This window comes from Centruroides sculpturatus, unplaced genomic scaffold, assembly GCF_000671375.1.
Source record: "Centruroides sculpturatus isolate CEXI.00-Female unplaced genomic scaffold, Cexi_2.0 scaffold651, whole genome shotgun sequence".
Classification (NCBI taxonomy): domain Eukaryota; kingdom Metazoa; phylum Arthropoda; class Arachnida; order Scorpiones; family Buthidae; genus Centruroides; species Centruroides sculpturatus.
Window position 1 is genome coordinate 377,474 of NW_019384960.1, and position 22,294 is coordinate 399,767.

Sequence of the window (22,294 nt, forward strand, 5' to 3'; positions counted from 1 at the left end):
ATTTTGTAAATTTTCATTCAAAGATTGTAAACGAAATTATTCTCTCGAGATTTTTCATTAAATTTTAAGTATTCCAAAAAATAACTTCTTAGTTCTGGTGTTTTCTTTTGCCTCGTTTAGATAAACGCTGCAGTGTCTTTAAATGAGCTTCGGCTAAGAAATTGTTAATTTCAGTGTATTCGGTGTTTGTATCACCGTTTGATTTCAGATGTCCGACTCTTTTTGACTTTCCTACAAAATAGTTCACAACAGGCCTGTTACTATATTTTTCTGCTGCGATTTTCTTCTGCTTTGAAGTGAATTTCGCTTCATCGGCAGAATCCTCGTCGTTTCCAAGAAATACTAAAGCTAGTTTATTCTCTATTACTTCTATAATCTCCATTTCTTCGATTGTTGAACATTCTACTGCAATTTCTTCTTCTTCGATTTGATCTTTTACATTCTCTTCCTCTGTTTTTGCTCTTTTTTGATTTGCAGGTTGTGCTGACACTTTCTTTCTTTTATTATTTTTTTCTCCAGCCATTTTTTGCAGAATAGTCTATGTGAAACGACGATTACAGCACGAAGCTCTGTTGAATGTTATAAACAGCTACAAAGGAAATTGTTGAATAAGAATCGAAATTCTTTGTTGACATTGTCTCAAAAGTTTCTTAATTTATTTTTTGCTTATTTTGATTGACTCGTTCAGAAAATTAGATATAATTACTCCATTTGTTTCTAAACTAAAAAAATAGAATAAATTACACATAATATAAAATAAAAATTTTCTATACTACATTTATCTTGATAAAAATCAAAATCTAAAATTGTGTTTTGCTTCACTAAAATTAAAATGTAATATCAATTTCTATTATTTTATTATAGTTTTTTTTATTACAAATTTATTCATCAGTTTATCAATTTTTCGACATTCTTCATCCGTATTGCGTACTCTTTGCGTTGAAGTTACTGTCAATTCTTCCTATACTAGTAAATTTATCCGTTACGAATAACAAATTATGATATTTTTTTAGTGAAAGCAAATGAAAGAACTACAAAGTACAATATTTTATCAAATAAAACGTAGTCTACATTACAGAAGTTTTAAAAAAAAACAATTTTTCTGGTAGATGTATTATTTTTATCGTGATTATGTGTCATTTTTGTTTTCACCAAAAATATTATTGGCTAAACTCAAAGTAATTTTAAGTTATCCTTATTATCCCAAACACGATTAAAGTGTATTGCGATTACTTTTATTAATTACCATGTAAATAGGAACCAACTTCCCATGGAAAATCCTCCAGTGAGCCATCCCATCTGCAGGTCACCCACGAATGGCGTTCTGTAAACAAATAAACCGAAATTGAAATCAATTCGGGTGACATGAACTCGAGTGTGTGTTGTAAAAAGTTTTTCTTGCAATCAGACACAAATTCGCGATCAGTGTTCAATTGGCTTTAATTGCCCAGCCATTGATGAGAGTGATGAGATCGATGAATCTTTCGAAACAATTAAACGTAAACATTAATTTTATATTATTTCTAATTTATTTTTATTTTATAGTAAGAAATTTGAAAATTATATTTAATTTTAGAAAAAAGTCAATCAAAATAAGCAAAAAGTAAATTAAGAAACTATTGAGACAATGGCAACAAAGAATTTCAATTCTTATTCAACAATTTCCTTTGTCGTTGTTTATCACGTTCAACAGAGTTTCATTAATATTCGTCGTTTCACATAGACTATTCTGCAAAAAAAATGGTCGGGCAAAGGAATAATAAAAGAAAGAAAGTGTCGACAGATCCTGCAAATAACAAAAGAGCAAAGACAAAGGAGGAGAATGAAGTAAACGCACAAACACGAGAAGACGAAATTGCAGTACAACATACAACAATTGAAGAAATGGCAAGAAGCAAAGAAATTGAGAATAAATTAGTCTTTCTAGTATTTGTAAACGACGCGAATTCTGCTATTGAAGCGAAATCAATTTTAAAGAAGAAAATAACTGCAGAAAAATATAATGATAGACCAAACGGGAACTGTTTTGTAGGAAAGTCACAGAGGGTCGGAGCTTCTAACTCAAACGAAGGGAATGCAAACTCGGAATACACCGGAATTAACAAATTATTGGCCGAAGCTCACGAAAACGAAAAAAGGCAGCGTGTATCTAAACGTAATAAAACAAAACACGAGAATTAAGATGTTAATTTTGAAATTCTTAGTCTAAAATTTCCCGAAAGACTTGAGGAATCATTCATTTTAGAACAGTCGAATGCAGATTTACAAAATTTTTATAAATAAAACGATTTTTTCTCTGATGCGAGGTTTATTAATTACTGTTTACTAATAACTAAATTTAATTTGAATAATTTAAATATGCTTTTTGTTAATCTATGAAAAAAAAATTATTGAAGCTCAGTGTACAAGTTTCCTTGGCAGTGACTCAAATTGACACATCGCGGAAACATATTTTGAGAAGTAATTTCTCGATTCTTTTCAACGCAATATTGCACTTGAATAGAATTGATAAAATGGCGTGTCGTGGCACAGAAAACTTAAGAATTCGACCTAGAACGGGAGATATCGAGAATCAAAAGTCGTCCCCATGTTATGTCAATGTAAAAATTTTGCATCGTAAAAGTGTAAACAAACGACGCGCATTGCCCGAAATTCGAAATGAGGCTAATTTCTCTACAATTCTTATTCTGAACGCCGATCATCTTTTTCTAATTTTTCTCGAAAAATTCACGATTTATAAGATAGGGCGGGTAAAACGGCATGCTTTTGGAATTTTATTTCTGTACACCTAATGTACGAGTAGTGATGATGAAAAAGTAAAGAAAATTAAAGTGTAGTTCGTACTTATTTTTAAAAAATGAATATAATTGCTAATATATTTAAGGTAATCAAACATATTTTCTAACCAGGTGGGCAAAATGAGAATTTTTTCGTCCTCGGCATGTAAGACGGTTTAATAGCCGTAACAGAAGATGCAACAATTGAATTTAGATTCATTAGGTCGATTTTCCACGTTAATCGTTCGGTGACGAGCTGTGTTGAGATATGAATTTGGAGATTTCTATAAGATTAGATAATAACGAAAAACAGCCGTAAGTAAAGATTTTAGAGTTACCGGAATCTGACCTTAGATGATTGATTTATAAAAAAGTAAAATTAGTAAGCAATAATAATTCTATAAATTGGCCTTTGTTAGTTAAGCGCTTATTATCCGATTTGGTATTTTTATCTGCTCAGTTTTCTGATAAAACACTTTCGTTGGTTGAACTTCACTTTTTGAAAAGTAAATATTTCACTAAAAATATTGGGCTTTATACTGAGCAGAAATACGGTTTCTTGGAAATCTCTCTTCTCCATAGACANTTTGGCCCGCCTAAGAACTGACACTGCCCCTCTTAACAGGTTCCTCTGTTCTAGAAACCTACGTGCTTCACCAGACTGTCCACATTGTGGTGCTCAGGAGACATCCAGACATTTTTGGCTGACGTGTCCAAGATATACGGAAGCCCGACAAGAACTTGGCCGTACTCTGAAGATCGATCTCGCAATCATCCAGACTTTAACACCCATATATTGGGCAAGAACAGACCTCTCACCTAGACAGCACGTGCAGGCCCTCGAACGTTATGTAGCACGCACACATCGATTTGACTAATTGCGGACAAGAGTTCATCGGAGAAAAGGTGACCAGCCAGAATCTCCATATTAGAGAAGAAAGAAAGAAAGAAAAGAACACATGATCAGAATAAATGGTGGTTTCAAAGAATAATTTTTGAACAGACTGTGTCTTTTGTGATTAGATATTTTATTCGTTTATCGTACAATAATTAAACAAATAACATTATACTAGTCACTAGTCTATTCGATGCAATACGAATTTGGCGTTAGTCTTGGCCCTCGGCATCGGAATTTTGAAGTGAAGAGAACGATACTACGTAACGGTTTTATTGAAGGGGGCGATACTACGTTCAAGGAGGGCGACGATTCGTTAGAGGTTGAGAAATACTAATATATAAGGTAGAGTCGGGTAATACGGAATGCTTTTGGAATTCTATTTCTGTACGAGCAGTGATCATGAATGAGAAAGTGCAGGATATTAAAGTGTAGTACGTACTTATTTAAAAAAAATGAATGATCACGTTAAATATACTAAAAATACATTTTCCAACCAGGTGTGCAAAATAGGAATTTTTTCGGCCTTGGCATGTTAGACGGTTTAACAGCTGTAACAGAAAATGCAACAATGACACGTTTAATAATGTTCACTTGCCAAATTTTTGTGACCGTAGGGTCGGTGTCTCTTTGACTCCACGTCAGGAGACCTGAATCTCACACCACCGAGTCTCGCAGGACTCGGAAATCGCGACGTTACGTCACGCGAGCGGTAGTGAATGAGCGATTGGATTCGGAGTAGAGGTGAGGAGAGAGACGAAGGAAGTGACTCACTCGGATTCCATATTTTCTAACAAATAACAATTTGAATAAGAACCAAAGACAATACAGAGATAGCGGGCATATTATCGGGCTTAAATATACTAGGCCGTTGAGAGAGAGAGTTTACAACCGAATCGCGGGTTGATAAATACCTTTCTTCTTGGTCGCAGATCTGTAGTATGATGACACTGTTGACGCCGATGGAACATTCGCTCAAAATAATTCTGGGTCTGGTCCGTTAATAGGAGCACTACGATGTGACAACACGGAATTGGGGATATCTTTAGAAACGCACGATCTTTGTCACGGGTTGATATCTGGATTCTTGGACACAGTGTTAATCCTTGAGGAAGACTTTGGTGGACGGACGTTGGAAGACGACTGACCTCGGGTGTTTATTCCGTTTTCTCTTGTTATTTCTCTTGGGTTTTTCCATGAGGTCAGGTGGTTGTTGTTAAATTATCGACTTTGAAAGATACAACGTGGTAAGTTATTCTCATATTATATGAATGCTAAAGTTTAAATTAGTTTTAAAACACTAAATTTTTAAAATAATGTGACGTAATAAGTTTTATTGTTTAGCTTTTGCTTTGTATCGGATTTTGTCGAGGGAGAATCTTTGAGAAAATTTTTACAAAAGTATGGTCCTATAGCGGAGAGTAAAGCAAAAGTGTTTGCCGCCCAAGTGGCCTCTGCTATTATGTATATTCATAAGAATGGTAATTATTTGCTGTACATTTATTTGTTTATTTATTCTATGCGTTACAAAGTAATGTTTCTATTTTAAATAGAAATAATACCCAGAGATATCAGTGCGAAATCATTATGTTAGATGTGTACAAAGGTGCACAAGTAATTAATTTCGGTCTGTCCACAGTAAGTATTATATATAAAATATACATTGTAATGTTCTCGAACAGTAGACTTTTTAACTATTTTATTATTACTTTTTTCAGTACGAACGAAACTCAGCAAAGTTTCGTGGAACTTTGTCATTTCTATGTCCGGAAATTCTGCAGAGGAAGCCTTACGGTAAGGACTTGTATTTTCACAATTGCTTCTCTCGTCTTGTTCGATGTATTAATGAATATATTGTTTGTAGATTTCTACTGTGACTGGTTGGCTTTCGCCATCGTATTATTTCAAGCGTTGGTTGGAACAACACCTCTGCAGATTTATGTCGAAGAAGCATTTAATATTGATAATGTGTATTTATTGCCCCGTTACTACTGGATAAGAGGTATAGTACCAAACTTGTTAATTTAACAATAATAATAATAATAGCAATATAAGATAATTAATATAAAAATTTGTTTGTAGTTGCTGTAGCAGTTGTAGATGCGCAGGTGTCGTATCCCGCTACAATATCGGATGACGCCAGATATTTTATTAACGACTTATTGCAAAAGGTAAGTTTATAAAAATTTGTTTGTAGTTGCTGTAGCAGCTGTAGATGCGCAGGTGTCGTATCCGGCTACATTATGGGATGACGCCAGACATTTTATTAACGACTTATTGCAAAAGTTAAGTTTATAATTAATTGTAGTTAAAAGTTCAGATTTGTCTCCCCGTTGTATGCACGGAATGACATTTATTTACATACCGAAGAATTAAACAGACACATTTAATTCTTTTGTCGCTATATGCAACGAATTAATGATGTACATTTAAGTCAAGAGTATAATTTCATGTGTTCGAATAAAATCATTCGTTTAATTAATAACATTAATTATATTACATTATATTTAGTCAAATGTCGAAAACTTGTTTCATATCATTAAGTAAATTTTAATGACGATTACAAAAAGAATTTACTGATGTGTTGCTGATTATTTTCATGACATTTTTTTTTTTTTCGGAAATAACACATACACGAAATTATATTCATTCGAATAGTAAATTTGAATTAATTGTTGTTTGTTTCAGGACTCGTACAGACGTCCTCTTGAAACAGATATTTTGAAACACAAGTATTTTAATAAAGTGCCTTGGGCCTTAATTGTAAGTTTTATTTTTCTACATCCCGATCAAAATGTTAGTAGTTTACGAAATAAAATAATTGATTCATTTGTTTTTAGACTGGGTTTTAAACCGAAGAACTTGGAAATAAAGTTATGAAATAAAGAACTTTTGAATAAGAATTTCTTCAATTTCATTTGGCCAAAGTTTACTAATTTGATTTTAATTTTAAATAAATAATTGTAAATATGAAATCAATTGCTTTAAATTAATCGTTGTAAATAAAAATGATTTAAAAACTAAATTAATTGTTTCATTAGTGTATTAAATATTGCACGATGAGTGTTCGTAATGGTTTATATATAATAGTAATTAGTGTGTTATGAGGGGAAACTCATAGCTATTGCACAAAGAAATAAAAAACGGAATTGGAGAATAGAATATAAAATGGAAATTTTTTTTTTGCAGGAAAAACGTTTTTTATTTTTAAGATATAATTACGAATTTTATCCTATTACTTGCTTTTACAGAGTCAATAATTGTATGTTGTTGTTATGTGTAATTACAGCGTATTTATTACCTTAAACGGTATTGACGTTACTTGTATTAGTACATCTCTATCTTTTACTTACCACTTGGTCACAGAACATGACATTTCGTTATATTGTAATTTTATTTGATATATTTTGTGAGCGCTGTTTCTTGTCTTTGCTGAAACATTCTGCAATCCTCAATAAACTATAAACAGCGAAGGTAGTAATATTCCTGTGCTTTCTAGCCACCATGGGGGAAAAACGTATTAACAAATGCTTGTGAAGAAAACAAATCGTCAGTTCATCCTTTTTTTCACAGAAATATAAATATAGTTTTTGTGGCGTAGTATTGTGTTTTATTCCAAAGACACATGGTAAATTTTCCATCAAATTCCTTTATTAGTTGAGTCGAATTTGAAAAGGAATTTGATGAAAAATTTGCCATGTGTCTTTGGAATAAAACAAAATACTACGCCACAAATATAAAACAGGACACAGTTTCAAAAAACAAATCAATAAATATAGTTCTTTAAACTTATACAGCTTCAATAGCTTTTTAAAATAAATACGGTCTATCGGAAATCGCCAAAGTGTTCAGTTGCCTAGTTTGTAATTTCGAATGTTCATCAGCTAACGAGTTCTCACGCGAGTTATCGAGTAATGCTTTTTTTACACTTTTATCGCCTATCTCTCTTAATATAATGCATGCTGTTAAGTCAAAATGTTGAGAGTAATCTATGGATGAGCAATCGTATGCAATTTTTCTGCATAGCGTGATCTTACCATACCCAGAATGTCCTGTCGCCAAAATAGTTTCATGTTCGTCATCTCGGTAGGAAAATATTTCACTCAGATTTCCTATATCTTCGCTTTTCTTTCCGAATAAATCTATCTGTTCTATTATCAATGCTACGAAGTAATCATTTAATAAAAAGTCGTTCCTCTTTTCTTCCCATAAGAAAGATCTCATGTAAGCAAAGTTTGTCATGTATTTGTTATTCAGCTTCTTGCAGTAGTAGATGTAAATTTTTGTAAAAAGAAAAAACTAATAAAAAGTTACACTATTTTTTTTACATTGTATTTAGTCGAAATTAGAAGAAAGTTATTATGTTTCAAGATGAATATTCTAAAAATTTGAAGACACTGTGAATCACAGTAGACCCCTATAACACGGGTTCTAATAACATAGATTCCTATGACGCGGCAAAAAATTGCGACAATATTCGTATAAAGACGCTAAAAGAGACGCGTAAAACGCGGTAAAACGGCATCGCCAACTCGTCATCCCCGACTAGCAGCCGAACTATTTTCCGCCATCTAGCGCCACGCTACAGAGAGTTTAGGCAGGTAAGTTGAGTTTAGTATCGTCTGTACAGTATGTAAATTAGGTACCGTAAATCTAATACAGCACTGTAATTTTATACATTTCTTATTCAACGGCGATTAAAATTATTTAATGATGTCTCCAAAGTTAAACGAAGTTTTCGCAGAAAAATAACATCTGAAATCGCGGCCGCGGTTTGCTGCGCTGTTCCGCGACGAAAACAAGCCTGAGCAACGGCGATGTCGAATGGTGCACACTCGGTAAGTAATCCTACAATTTTTTGTTTATAGCGTAGTTTATACGGATTATTCCAAAAAAAAATATACGTATTTTGGAAATGTTAAGTCGAATTAGTCTAGAATCGATTAATTTTATGGAAGAAAACCTTCCAAACAGCCGTAGTCCGTAAACGTCACACGTGTCAAATACGTGAGCCAATCACAGCCCAAGGATTCCTACAACGCGAAATTCGTATAAAGAGGGACGTATCTTCGCGTTATAGGGGGTCTACTGTATAAATCATTTTCTCCTCAGACACATGGATGTAATCGCAGTTTTACATTCAAATTAATTCAAACCTGTATTTAAAAACACGAGGAGAGGAATGCTTTAAACTAATGGTAGGCGGCCATGGAACGCATGGAGAACATGCCGAGCAGGTTGCGCTCGCGATGAATTTCTATGGAAAAACGTCTATAGTTAAATCTATACATGTGAAGATGGAAAACACCGCCAGGCCAGTACCAATGTTATGTAATTTTAGACTTATGGCATCAGATAAGGAGAAATGGTTAACAACAGCCAACATAAAATTATTCTAAAAATTTAGTGTTTTGAAACTAATTTAAACTTTAGCATTCATATAATATGAAAATAACTTACAACGTTGTATCTTTCAAAGTCGATAATTTAATTTGAAAATCTTTCTAGTAATAATTTTTAAACGTGATATTGATTTTTGTTTATTCTCTGATGGAATAAGTATATAAAGTGATAATTAGTGTAAATTTTGATTTAAATAATGAGAGGAACTTTATGTATAAACTGTAATGATCGATGTGTTCGTAAGAAAGATATAGTAGACAAGAGGGAATTCTTGCCTGCAACTTCTTTCTTATGGGAAATCGGCTTGACGACATATATGTTAATTCGAATAAGTAAAATATGTGTAACTTAAAACACATGCTGTGCTGTCTTATTAAATACCCCATAGTCAATGAAATAAAAACGATGACTGGTTTGTATCTTCAAATATTTGCTGTTTTCTGCGGAAGTTACATAAGCAAGTATGACGGTGAAACAAATTTCGAAAAAGGAGAACATTTCTAAAGTGAGAATTTGTAAACTAAATTGGAAAATTGCCAATTTGTCGAATGAAATTACACGAATAACATTGAAAAAGTATTTTCTGAATGACGACAAATTTCTTTTTATTATCAGAACTTTCTCTGCCTCCCTTGTGAAGTTATCTGCCTGTCTTTATTGTTTTACTTTCGGACTCTTCATCCTGAACGCCACTGTCTGCCTTGGACATTTCCAGTTCTCTACGCTTCATCACTAAACTTTCCGACTCCCATTGAATCATTTCGACTGACTGTTCCGTAGCCATCGACTCTACAGTCCAGCTCCTATGGTGGACGAGACGCAATATAGATTGTAAAACAACGTAAATAAACGTATTTATTTGTTATAACCGTTTAACGGGTAACCGTCTGTCCATCCCGTAACCGTTTAATAACGGACGCTAGAGGCGCCCCTATCGTGTGTCATATTTCAAACATTCAAATTAACAATTTTAATTCCTATTTAAATTAACAATATAAATTTTTATTATTCATTTGGCCAATAAATTATTATTTAGTCTATATAACAATATAAATAATTCAGTATATTTGTAATAGAAATTTATTATTTCAGGGGCTTATATCTCTCGAAGGGGTCGCGAGTAGGAGCATGTTTCCTTTGACTTTATTGTTAGTACAGGGGTCTACGTTTTGGGGGGGTCGCCACCTCTTCATTCGGTGGGTAAATCTTACCATTCGGATTTTAACAGAGCTGTAGAGCATATTGATAAGAACAAAAAAAGTGAAAGGAACCGTGCCTCATGGAAATTTGTAAAGAACGCCCACTAGGGGGCGTCCCGAGCTACTAGTTTAGTTATAAACGAATCGTTCGAAAAGTCTAACGAAATAAGAATAACGATAACGTCATTTTAGTTTAACTCGTTCGACTTTACGAACGTACCCGGAGTTTTGGACTGGACCAACACATTACAACACCTCGGGGAACGCGGACCACACATTGACAACATTGTTCGATATATCACGCGTTTTCGATTATGACAATAAATCATTTATATTGTATTTTCAAAACTTATTTATATATTTTATTTAACACTGCTCAGATGCGAAAGACCAAATATAATTAGACGACGAGAAGAGATTTTTTAAGCTGATTTAACCCTTCGACCCCTAAAATGGACGGGTCTATTTCCTAAGTTCGGATTAGGTACACAGCAGGGTGCAGGGTGGTAACGGTCAACACGTGAGTAAGGTTATTCAAGTTTGGTTCGCCATTGTTTGCAGTCGGACAACTGAAACTTTTAGTAAGTATTTTTCTTATAAATATTATTTTGTATAATGATTTCTAGATAAATTTTTATCGAAAATTGATTCATATGGTGAGAAAGTACATGCTATAATTATAAATCAGATAAATTTGGTTGTTTGTTCTATATTTAATACGTTTATGAATCATAAGGCTACATTTGAAAAAGATTAATGATAATCAAGTCTGTCCGATGAAAGATTATTTTCTCTGTTATAGAAGGTAACGTAAGAAAAGTATGGCGATCTTAGATATTTTACCTCAGGGTTTATTTATTATTATTACAGTAATACCTCGACTTACGCTACCCCGACTTACACGAACCCGGAGTTACGCGATATTCAAATCTTGTCGATTCGTCTTTTGTTTGAGCGCCACGCAACTCTCGATTACTCCCCCCACACTATTGTTCAACTTACATGTTCGGACGTGTCGCGCGGAATCCACACATAGCTACAATTTATTTCTGTGTTTGTTATATCTACGCAGACTTTAGAGACTCTGTGTGGTAATTTCTTGTAACTGTGAACGAATCAAAAGACGAGATAAGATTAACGACAACATTTATTAGCTTACATCCGATTTGGATTTTACACAAATTGTGAAATTATACCCCGACTTACGCGTATTCGACTTACGCGGTTATCGCTCGGATCCACCTATCGCGTAAGTTCGGGGTATTACTGTATTTATTTTTCATTTCAACGTTTTTATACATCACGAACCGAGAAATGTAAAAATATCTTTACAAAATTGGGAATTGTGTGGATGTATATCTTACATTATACAGTGTTAGAAGCCGTCCATAAATTACGTAAGGGCGATTTCGGCCATTCTAAACCCCTACTCACCCCTGTGTAAGAAATCGTAATATTTTCTTTGATTCTCCGCTCCCCTTCCCTTCCCTATCTTACGTAATATTTTGGCATGATTTTATAGAAAGATTTTAACCAAAAAAGAAAAAAAAATTTATGAAACACGAAAAACCGTAGGTCTAAAATATATAAGTATTAATTAGTATGTAAACTACTATCATTTATAAAAGACATTGTGAACAAATTTCAAAATATAAAACTTTAATGGCTTCGAATGAACTTTAATTTTAAGAACTTTATTTTTTAATTATTAACAATATTACTATTCTTATTATTATCATTAATCAACGTCATAATATTTATTTTTATATTAATTTTAATTTTCGCAAAAGACGAAAAATCTTTGCCAGATCGACTAGCTAGTGCACGTGTAAACAGAAACGTCATACAAAATAAAACAAGAGAGAAGAGAGAGAAACCGCATTCCGTTGCCATGTTGATTACATTTTGGCTAAGGCCAAGAAAATAAACTACACGCTGCTAAAATGTGCTAGGTGCACCTGAGAACTATATAATATAGCTTATAAAACTATAATAGAGCATACAACCAATGCTACTTTACGCGGCCTCTGGTTGTGGTCCTCCAAACTGGTATATTTTGCCAAAAATATGTTAGAAAATACAGATACCTCTAGCATGCCTCCATCTATCAAGCTGAAGATGATGCTGACTACCAAGCTGTTCAGTGGGCCACTTTACTACCAAACAAAACTCTGTCTATCAACATTTACAGTGATACTCAGTCTGTTTTAAAAGCTCTATTAAATCTTAATTGCAATAGCAATAAAATCGCATATACCAGCACCACATTAAAAATCATGTAAATAAGATAACTTCAATATTTGTTCCTGGCCATACTGGCATACTAGGAAATAAAAAAGCCTACTTTGAGGCTAAGTCAGCTGCAAAAAACACTGATTTGGATTACACTCGTGTTCCATTATGCAGTATAGAGTATTAGTACAGAGACATATGATCCCCCTCCATCTCCTTACCCTTTCGACCTCTCATCACCAAAATGTAATAGCATCAAAGCCCTTATAAACATCGTGTCAAATTTCGCTTTTATCACCGTCTCTCCATGAAAAATATGAGACCACCTTTACATTACCTCTATAGATGTAATTATCGTAAAATAATCAAATTTTTATTGAATACGTAATTTAAGTTTTATGATTTTCTAATAAGTGATCGCTACAATTTGTCTTTACGCTGGAATAGCAGCTATGTTTTAGAAAACATTAAATATAACGGACTTTCCGCAATAATTGATTTTCCTTTCGCCAGATAGAGATTATTTACTTTAATATACATTTACATCTATTACAAAAATCAAGTAGTTATCTATTTATTGTACATTTAGAATTTTGTACAAAATAATGTACAAAAGTACAGCGGTTTTACCGTATTAATAGTTCCAATACCTTTTGACAGAACAGAAGTCTCAGTTTCAACATCTCATTATTTTTACTTTCCCGGCTGTTTTATATAACACCGGGAAAGTGTAGTAATCAGTCAGAAAATGAACCCCAGAAGATTTTTACATTTTTGAACTTACCGCACCCTGAAACATCGAGAAATGCAAAAAAATTGAATTTTTTCTGTATGTATGAATGTTACTGAGTGGGGGGAACAATTTTCTTCGTCTCTCTTAAAAGCTGAATACTGTAACTACTTTACTTTCTGTTGGAAATTTCTGAAATTTTGCAGGGAGGTTTGTATAAGGAGATTGGTGCTATTAAATTTTCGTGGTTAAAAATCAAAGGGGAGGGGAGATCAAGGGGTCGTGTTTATCTCTAGTGGAATCAAACTTAATGATGATTTTACTGGTTGTTAGCATTTACAACTTTTTATAAAACCTACCCTCAAAATTAAGTTTTTGGCTATTTTATAATAGTTAAAAAGTTTTAAAATAAAATATCGTAGCAAATGGCGCTATCAANCCCCCCCAAACTGTAGCCCCTGTGCGAACAATAAAGTCAAAGGAACCATACCCCTACTCGCGATCCTTCGCGAGATATAAGCCCCTGAAATAATAAATTCCTATTACAAATATACTGAATTATTTATATTGTTATATTGACCAAATAATAATTTATGGGCCAAATGAATAATAATAATTCATATTGTTAATTTAAATAAGAATTAAAATTGTTAATTTGAATGTTTGAAATATGACACACGATAGGGGCGCCTCTAGTGTCCGTTATCAAACGGTTACTGGACAGACGGACACTTTGAATGGGTTATATATATAGATTTTGTATCACTATAGAAAGAACGTCTACACTCAAAAGTGGTTCGTGAATCCTTCATTCAGATTACTGTAAAGTTGACAGGACTCACTAAAGTTAAGATAAATAATAATAAGTGTTAATAATAAATTATCATTATTCTTTTTTATTTACAGAGAATGGCCAAAAGTGCAAAAACGACAGATGGAAAAACAACAGAAATAGTTCCAGTAACGCAAAGTGGCTCCATCTTAGTCACAGAATTACCAGAAATAATGTTTTATATATTTCAGTACTTAGACGATAGAAACTTAGATATATGCAGCCAAGTGTGTAGCCAATGGAGAGATATCATCGAACACATGATGAGTCACAGAGTAACAATGATCTCAAGGGTAATTATTATATCATTATTTTAGTTGATCGTACGCCATGATTACATACTTGTTGCGAATGTCCAAAATTTTAAAATCGATTAACATAAATAAATTCTAATTTACAGAATCCATTTTAGAAAATAACTAATGAAATGTAGGATTATATTTTCTAATTTTGTTCGAGTCTATGCGTAATACTGTGAGTTTTCTCCATTTGAATCCAAAATATCTAGATTTTGCAGCATTCTATAGAACAATGCTGTTTTTCGTTGAGTGCTTGTCTTCTTCCAGAGAATTTGTTTTTCTATGAAAGATGTTTTGCATTTGTCTTAAGTAAATGCCACTTCACAATCGGTAGAGTAACTATTATTAGGCAATGTAGCTGTGCTTGACATAATGCAGGTGCATCCTGCATCCTGCCAAGCATTTCACTGAGCTGTTGCATTGTGAACATTTGCATTTGTAAAAAAGTTAGTTCAAAAATTAAAACAAATTGCAGTCTTTTTATGTATTACTTTGATTACAATAATGCAAAGTTATGTTAAAATATTGAATTAAAGTAAAACACAAGTAATTAGTTTATAATCTAAATAAATTTAAAACTGTTTATATTCTGATTTCTTTAAACAGAAAATCCCTCTTAATGTAATAAACTCCATAATCTACGAATCTGAAAAATTACGTCTTTACGCTGGTTTCGGCGATAATTTTCAATATAATTGTTTCGTTTTCGGTGACGAATCTCTACGTAATTTTCATTCTGCATCTAAAATTTTTGTACTCAGACAACAAATCTACAGAATGTTTTCACCCCCAATTAGTAAGTATGATTATTAAATAACTTTTTTTAATTTCAGATTCTTCATCAAGTTATATTAACCATCACGTTTTAAATTTCAGATGAAGATGAGACACGCTCTTTTACTGAACATTATAAGTTCTCATCAATAGAAGAAACAACCAAAACACAAATATCAATATTTCCAAATATTCCGGGTTTTAATTTTTTTAATTATCGATTCCTACTTTATGAAAATGAATCTATACTTTCTGACAAATCATGTTTAAAGAATGAAATAAAGAAAGAATGCCACAAAATGAACGTAACGGACGAAGAAAAAAAATGTGTCATTTTGTACAAAGATTTTGCGTTATGTCCATGCGAAGACAAAACTAAACCTTTCATAAATTACTCAATTCGCAGAGATGTATACAGACTTACAGTATTTTATGGGAAGAGAGTAAATACTTTCTCTCTTTTCATTTTTCCAGACAAAACTGGTTATAAAAATGTCAAAAGAAAATTGGAGAAGCTGAAACATTCTGAACTCAAAATAGTACAGAAGAGATGTTTCGCGTATATTTTCCATGATGCGTGTAAGAAGTGCATCGATACAGTAACTGGAGAATTTAAAGAAGTGTTTCCTCTAGTGTACTACGTTACTTATAACTTTTTACCCTTAATCATTGGAAACAAAGACGAGTATTTTCGTGTAAAAAGGAAAACTTCGCCGGCCTGCAGATTTTCAGTAATAGTTTTCGTATGGTGGACATAAATTTATTGCATTAAACGGCTCTATTAGAATTGGACGTTTAACAAAGTGTTTGGTTCTATACTATTGCGTGTATTAATATTCAACAAGGAAGTTAGTCATTCTACTGGGGTATAAGACGGTCATCCAGCCAGCATAAATCGTTAAAAGCAAAGATGTATGAGGAAACATTTCTTATATCGTAGAATGCAATAAANAATAAAAAAAATCTTGTAAAAATGCGAGAATAAATTACTTTTGAGTGATAATAAAGTGTTGAAGCTACTTTTAAGTGTTTTGAAAGATCGTAAATTTCAAAAATGCATGTGGTAACCCCCATTTTAAGAACATAATCAATATGTCTATAAACTACGTGAATAGTATTTAAATAGCGAGTTTCATGAGAAAAAAAATTATTAAAATTAAGTAAGTATTATTCAGCGATGAAAATGCTTCTAATTGTTAAATGTAGACAACCAAATTGCCGACTTAAAAAGCTTTTAGTGTAACACTGCAATCGACCTACGTGAGTGCTATTCGTTGCAGTAATCATATAGCTCGTATACTTCCCTCTGTCGTAGTAATTAAGTGAATATAGTATATATAAATTTCTTTAAANAGTCGAATTAGTCTAGAATCGATTAATTTTATGAAAGAAAACCTTTCAAACAGCCGTAGTCCGTAAACTATGATTCCTACAAAATTGATTCATAAAGAACGGAACGTATCTACCGTCTTATAGGGGGATCTACTGTATATATATACGAATTCAATATTTTCGAACAGTATGTACGATATTAGTTAAGTTAGAAGTATGTTAACGTAACTGCCAAGTTTCGTAGCAATGGGTCGAAAGCCTACTAGGAATGAATAGCGAACAAACAAACATTCTCATTTATACATATGTACGTATTTAAGATCTTATCTGAAAGTATTTCAAATAAATAAGCAATTTTTTTTTCATTTAAATTTACTAATACTACACAATTAAAAGTTATTGTGCCCTACTTGCCGAGTTTTTTTCTCTTTATTCAAACGTTTTCAGCCTATTTGGATAGGCCATTCTCAGGTTTTCCTTTATCGTTCCAAAATGGAACCATTCGTTCGAATTTTATTTTGANCTTCCCTCTGTCGTAGTAATTAAGTGAATATAGTATATATAAATTTCTTTAAAACTATATATAGATTATTATTTTTTAATTTTTTGTCAAAAGATAATGCTAAATGTAAATGAGAACATTTTCAGATTATTGGAATGAGTTTGGTTTATTTGCTTACGGCAATATAAGACATGGGAGATCAGTCAAAGGGGCCTCTTGAGCGATCTATTACAGAATCGGGCCTTTATTTTGCTGTTACTAACAAATAAAAAATTTCTACGTAGCCACCCGTTGGCCATGTGTGGACCTACGACCATTGTTCGTTGGTTCCATCCACTCGGTCACTGGTGAGAACTTATCGAAATTAAGAAAGTAGCATTCAGAAATGAAAAGCCAACAAATCCAATGTAGACGGAAATTAATTGATATACAGTAGATCCCCCTATAAAAGCGTTTCCTATAGTTATGATTCCTATAAAAATTGTGGCATTATCCGTAAACAACGGTAAAAATAACTCCTATAATACGTAANTTATACATAAATAAGTAAATATTTAAAAATGAAAATAGTCTTTAAAAATTATTATTATATTGGTTCTTTTAAATTTTTAAAGTTACAAAAGATTTAACTCTCTTGGTAAATTGTATCATTTGTTTTCTTAGCTGTTTGTCTGTCATGTAAAGTACTTCATATAAGTTACTGTCCATATTAAATATTAAAAATGGTAATTTTTTTTTATAATTAAAGTCCTTTAAATCTTAAAATTTAATTTAAAAATTTCAATAATTACAATATTTAAATAGTTTAAAGAGTATATTTTGAATTAGTTTTATTTTCTATTTGTTTATTGTGAATATTTTGGTTAATTACTGTTGTATTCTTGTGATTTTGTAACAAAGCATTACTGTATTGTGTCTAAGAATAATGTGTCGTGTAAATTAATGCATACGATAACATTATGATATAGTTAATAACATTTTGTAATAAATAAACAAAATAAAATAAATAAAATAAAATAAAATAAAATATGTCCTTATACGTCCTACAAAAATTAAATAACATATTTTTACATGCGTCTAAATCTATATATATACATATATAAATGGACGTGTGTATCCCTTTATTTCACTTTTCAGCGAAAACTACACATCGCACATGAATGGTGTTTGTATGTGGTAGTAGCTNATTTTTATACGCACCTTTTCCTTTATATTTTTGAAGATCTCTACTTAAATATTTTCTTAACTGATTTTTATCTTCTTGTTTTCCCGGAATTCGTTGAATAATACTTTCTATTCAGCCCTTCCAATTTCTCTTTGATAGTCTACGACTATCAAAGAGAAATTGGAAGTTTTTGAAAATTTTTTGAACCCAGAATGGTACAGAAGAGATGTTTCGCGTATATTTTTCGTTATGCGTGTACAGATTGCATCGATGCAGCAACTCGAGCATTTAGAAAAGTGTTTCCTTTAGTGAAATACGTTACTTATAATGTTTTACAGTCTTATTTATCAATTATCTCAAGCGAAGAAGCTTTTTGAAATTCACGTTAGATAATTAGGTCAATTAAATGGAGGTGTTAATAAATTTTTCTGTGGTGCCGAAATCATTTCTCCAATCGAAGACTCCTAATTTTCATTAGAATCAGTGATCATCACATTCTTCGTCACAAGCTAAACAGCTTATCAAAATGACAGGTGTTTATATATGGATGTTTTGTATTACAAAAAAAAAAAAATCATTGGCTAACTTATTTACAGTGACTCTATCACANTAGCCCCAAGTCTCCATTCGTGCACTATGGTGGTTGCGTCTCGATAGCTATAAGGGTGCGGGAGATATGGGCTTGAAAGTGGTTGAAAGTGGAAAATTTTCTATTCCGATTTTAAAAATGTTCGAACCGTTTTAAATTCGAATTTGTATTCGAATTCGAATTGGTTCGATTATAGAACGATTGTAAACCACCGTACTTATTATCTTCGCTTCATTTCACTTAACTATTGCTCCGTCCGCCTGTGCTATGCTTGCCAATATCATGCTATTAAGTCTTATTAATATTAAGCGAAGATCATAAGAACGGTGCACTCACCGTCTATAGCGATGGAAATGGAAAAAATAGAGATATACAAAAGTAAATTGAGGAACCGATGTTTAAATAAAAAAGATGCAAATACATTACCAACAGCATGGAAATACAAAATAGCAAAATGTATCGGTTTCAATAATCCATAAAATAGGAACTGGAGATTATAATAAGTTTTTATGTTATAATTTAGACGCATGTAAAATGTGTTATTTAATTTTTGTAGCACGTATAGAAACATATTTTATTTTATTTNTTATTTTTTTTCGTAATGAACTACGTTAATCATAAAATTAGCAGAACTCATTATATTGACAATGTATAACCGGGCGAGTTGTTTTTTTACACATACAAATGCTAACTTCTTCCGTGAAGAAATAGACTTACGAGCACAATAACTTTTGATTGTGTAATATTAATTTTAAATAAAAAACTAATTGCTTACTTATTAAGAAACCATTTCAGATATGATATAAACACGTGGTTTTGAAGTAATATAAAATACTTCAAGTTCAAATCTTTTTTATAAAAAAGATTTAAAATTATTTCATAATGCTCATGTAACAAGTTTAATAAATTATCGAAGCATTAACTTCGTTAAAAAGAGTGTAAAATTTACAGTAATAAAATACACTGAGATCAAAAGGATGTTCAGATATAAAGTATAATACAAATCAGATTAACATTATTTGATAAACTCCTTTACANAATTATTTCGCTTTTATAAAAGTCAACATCGATATATGAACACCAGAAAGTTTGTATGTATAGATTGTGAGGTCACATGCAATGACTTGAATGCAAATTAAGAGGTAATTGTAAAAATGGTTTCAGATTCTCGTTTATTGCATTCTACGATTTAAGAAATATTCCCTCGTATATCTTTGCTTTTAACGCTTTATACTGGCTGGATGACCGTCTTATACCCCAGTAGAATGACTAGCTCCCTTGTAGAATATTAATACACGCAATAGTATAGAACCAAACACTTGGTTAAACGTCCAATTCTAATAGACCCGTTTAATACAATAAACTTATTTCCACCATACAAAAACCATTACTGAAAATCTGCATGCCGTCGAAGTTTTTCTTTTTATACGAAAATACTCATCTTTGTTTCCAATGATTAAGGGTAAAAAGTTATAAGTAACGTAGTTCACTTGAGGAAACACTTCTCTAAATTCTCCAGTTACTGTATCGATGCACTTCTTACACGCATCATGGAAAATATACGCGAAGCATCTCTTCTGTACCATTTTGAGTTTAGAATGTTTCAGCTTCTCCAATTTTCTTTTGACATTTTTATAACCAGTTTTGTCTGGAAAAATGAAAAGAGAGAAAGTATTTACTCTCTTCCCATAAAATACTGTAAGTCTGTATACATCCCTGCGAATTGAGTAATTTATGAAAGGTTTAGTTTTGTCTTCGCATGGACATACTGCAAAATCTTTGTACAAGATGACACATTTCTTTTGTTCGTCCGTTACGTTCATTTTGTGGCATGCTTTCTTTATTTCATTCTTTAAACATGATTTGTCAGAAAGTATAGATTCATTTTCATAAAGTAGGAATCGATAATTAAAAAAATTGAAACCCGGAATATTTGGTAACATTGATATTTGTATTTCGGTTGTTTCTTCTATTGATGAGAACTTATAATGTTCAGTAAAAGAGCATGTCTCATCTTCATCTGAAATTAAAAACGTGATGGTGAGTATCACTTGATGAAGAATCTGAAATTCACAAAGTTATTTAATAATCATACTTACTAATTGGGAGTGCAGACATTCTATAGATGTGTTGTCCGAGTACAAAAAATTTAGATGCAGAATGAAAATTACGTAGAGATTCGTCACCGAAAACGAAACAATTGTATAGAAAATTTTCGCCGAAACCAGCGTAAAGACGTAGCTTTACCGATGTGTAGATTATGGAGTTTATTACCTTAAGAGGGATTTTCTGTTTAAAGAAATCAGAACATTAATAGTTTTAAATTTATTTAGATTATAAACTAATTACTTGTGTTTTACTTTAATTCAATATTTTAACATAACTTTGCATTATTGTAATCAAAGTAATACATAAAAAGACTGCAATTTGTTTTAATTTTTGAAGTAACTTTTTTACAAATGCAAATGTTCACAATGCAACAGCTCAGTGAAATGCTTGGCAGGATGCACCTGCATCCTGTCAAGCACAGCTACATTGCCTAATAATAGTTACTCTACCGATGGTGAAGTGGCATTTACTCAAGACAAATGCAAAACATCTTTCATAGAAAAACAAATTCTTGGGAAGAAGACATGCACTCAACGAAAAACAGCATTGTTCCATAGAAGGCTGCAAAATCTAGATATTTTGGATTCAAATGGAGAAAACTCACAGTATTACGCATAGACTAGAACAAAATTAGAAAATATAATCCTACGTTTCAGTAATTATTTTATAAAATGGATTCTGTAAATTAGAATTTATTTACGTTAATCGATTTTAAAATTTTGGACATTCGCAACAAGTATGTAATCATGACGTACGATCAACTAAAATAATGATAGAATAATTACCCTTGAGATCATCTGTGATTCATCATGTGTTCGATGATATCTCTCCACTGGCTACACACTTGGCTGCATATATCTAAGTTTCTATCGTCTACGTATTGAAATATATAAAACATTATTATTTCTGGTAATTCTGTGATTAAGATGGAGCCACTTTGCGTTACTGGAACTATTTCTGTTGTATTTCCATCTGTCGTTTTTGCACTTTTGGCCATTCTCTGTAAATAAAAAAGAATAATGATAATTTATTATTAACACTTATTATTATTTATCTTAACTTTAGTGAGTCCTGTCAACTTTACAGTAATCTGAATGAAGGATTCACGAACCACTTTTGAGTGTAGACGTTCTTTCTATAGTGATACAAAATCTATATATATAACCCATTCAAAGTGTCCGTCTGTCCCGTAACCGTTTGATAACGGACACTAGAGGCGCCCCTATCGTGTGTCATATTTCAAACATTCAAATTAACAATTTTAATTCTTATTTAAATTAACAATATGAATTATTATTATTCATTTGGCCCATAAATTATTATTTGGTCAATATAACAATATAAATAATTCAGTATATTTGTAATAGGAATTTATTATTTCAGGGGCTTATATCTCGCGAAGGATCGCGAGTAGGGGTATGGTTCCTTTGACTTTATTGTTCGCACAGGGGCTACA

The 22,294-nt window shown here is 32.1% G+C and overlaps 2 protein-coding genes across 2 annotated transcripts; one reads left to right on the forward strand and one right to left on the reverse strand.

Moving 5' to 3' along the window:
* Positions 1-3,045: 3,045 nt before the first annotated feature.
* On the forward strand, positions 3,046-15,236 carry LOC111632430 (serine/threonine-protein kinase Sgk1-like). Its single transcript, XM_023376842.1, has 9 exons — positions 3,046-3,092; positions 5,017-5,166; positions 5,226-5,310; positions 5,391-5,466; positions 5,537-5,674; positions 5,755-5,843; positions 6,361-6,435; positions 14,143-14,361; positions 15,201-15,236. The coding sequence occupies exons 1-9, from the start codon at positions 3,046-3,048 to the stop codon at positions 15,234-15,236; spliced, it is 915 nt and encodes a 304-aa protein (XP_023232610.1).
* Positions 15,237-19,773: 4,537 nt separating this feature from the next.
* LOC111632441 lies at positions 19,774-21,013 on the reverse strand. The gene is made up of 2 exons (XM_023376858.1): positions 20,829-21,013; positions 19,774-20,749 (listed from the first exon to the last, which is right to left on the reverse strand). Exons 1-2 carry the CDS (start codon positions 20,845-20,847, stop codon positions 20,094-20,096), a joined length of 675 nt encoding a protein of 224 aa, XP_023232626.1. The 5' UTR covers positions 20,848-21,013; the 3' UTR covers positions 19,774-20,093.
* Between the last annotated feature and the right edge of the window lie 1,281 nt (positions 21,014-22,294).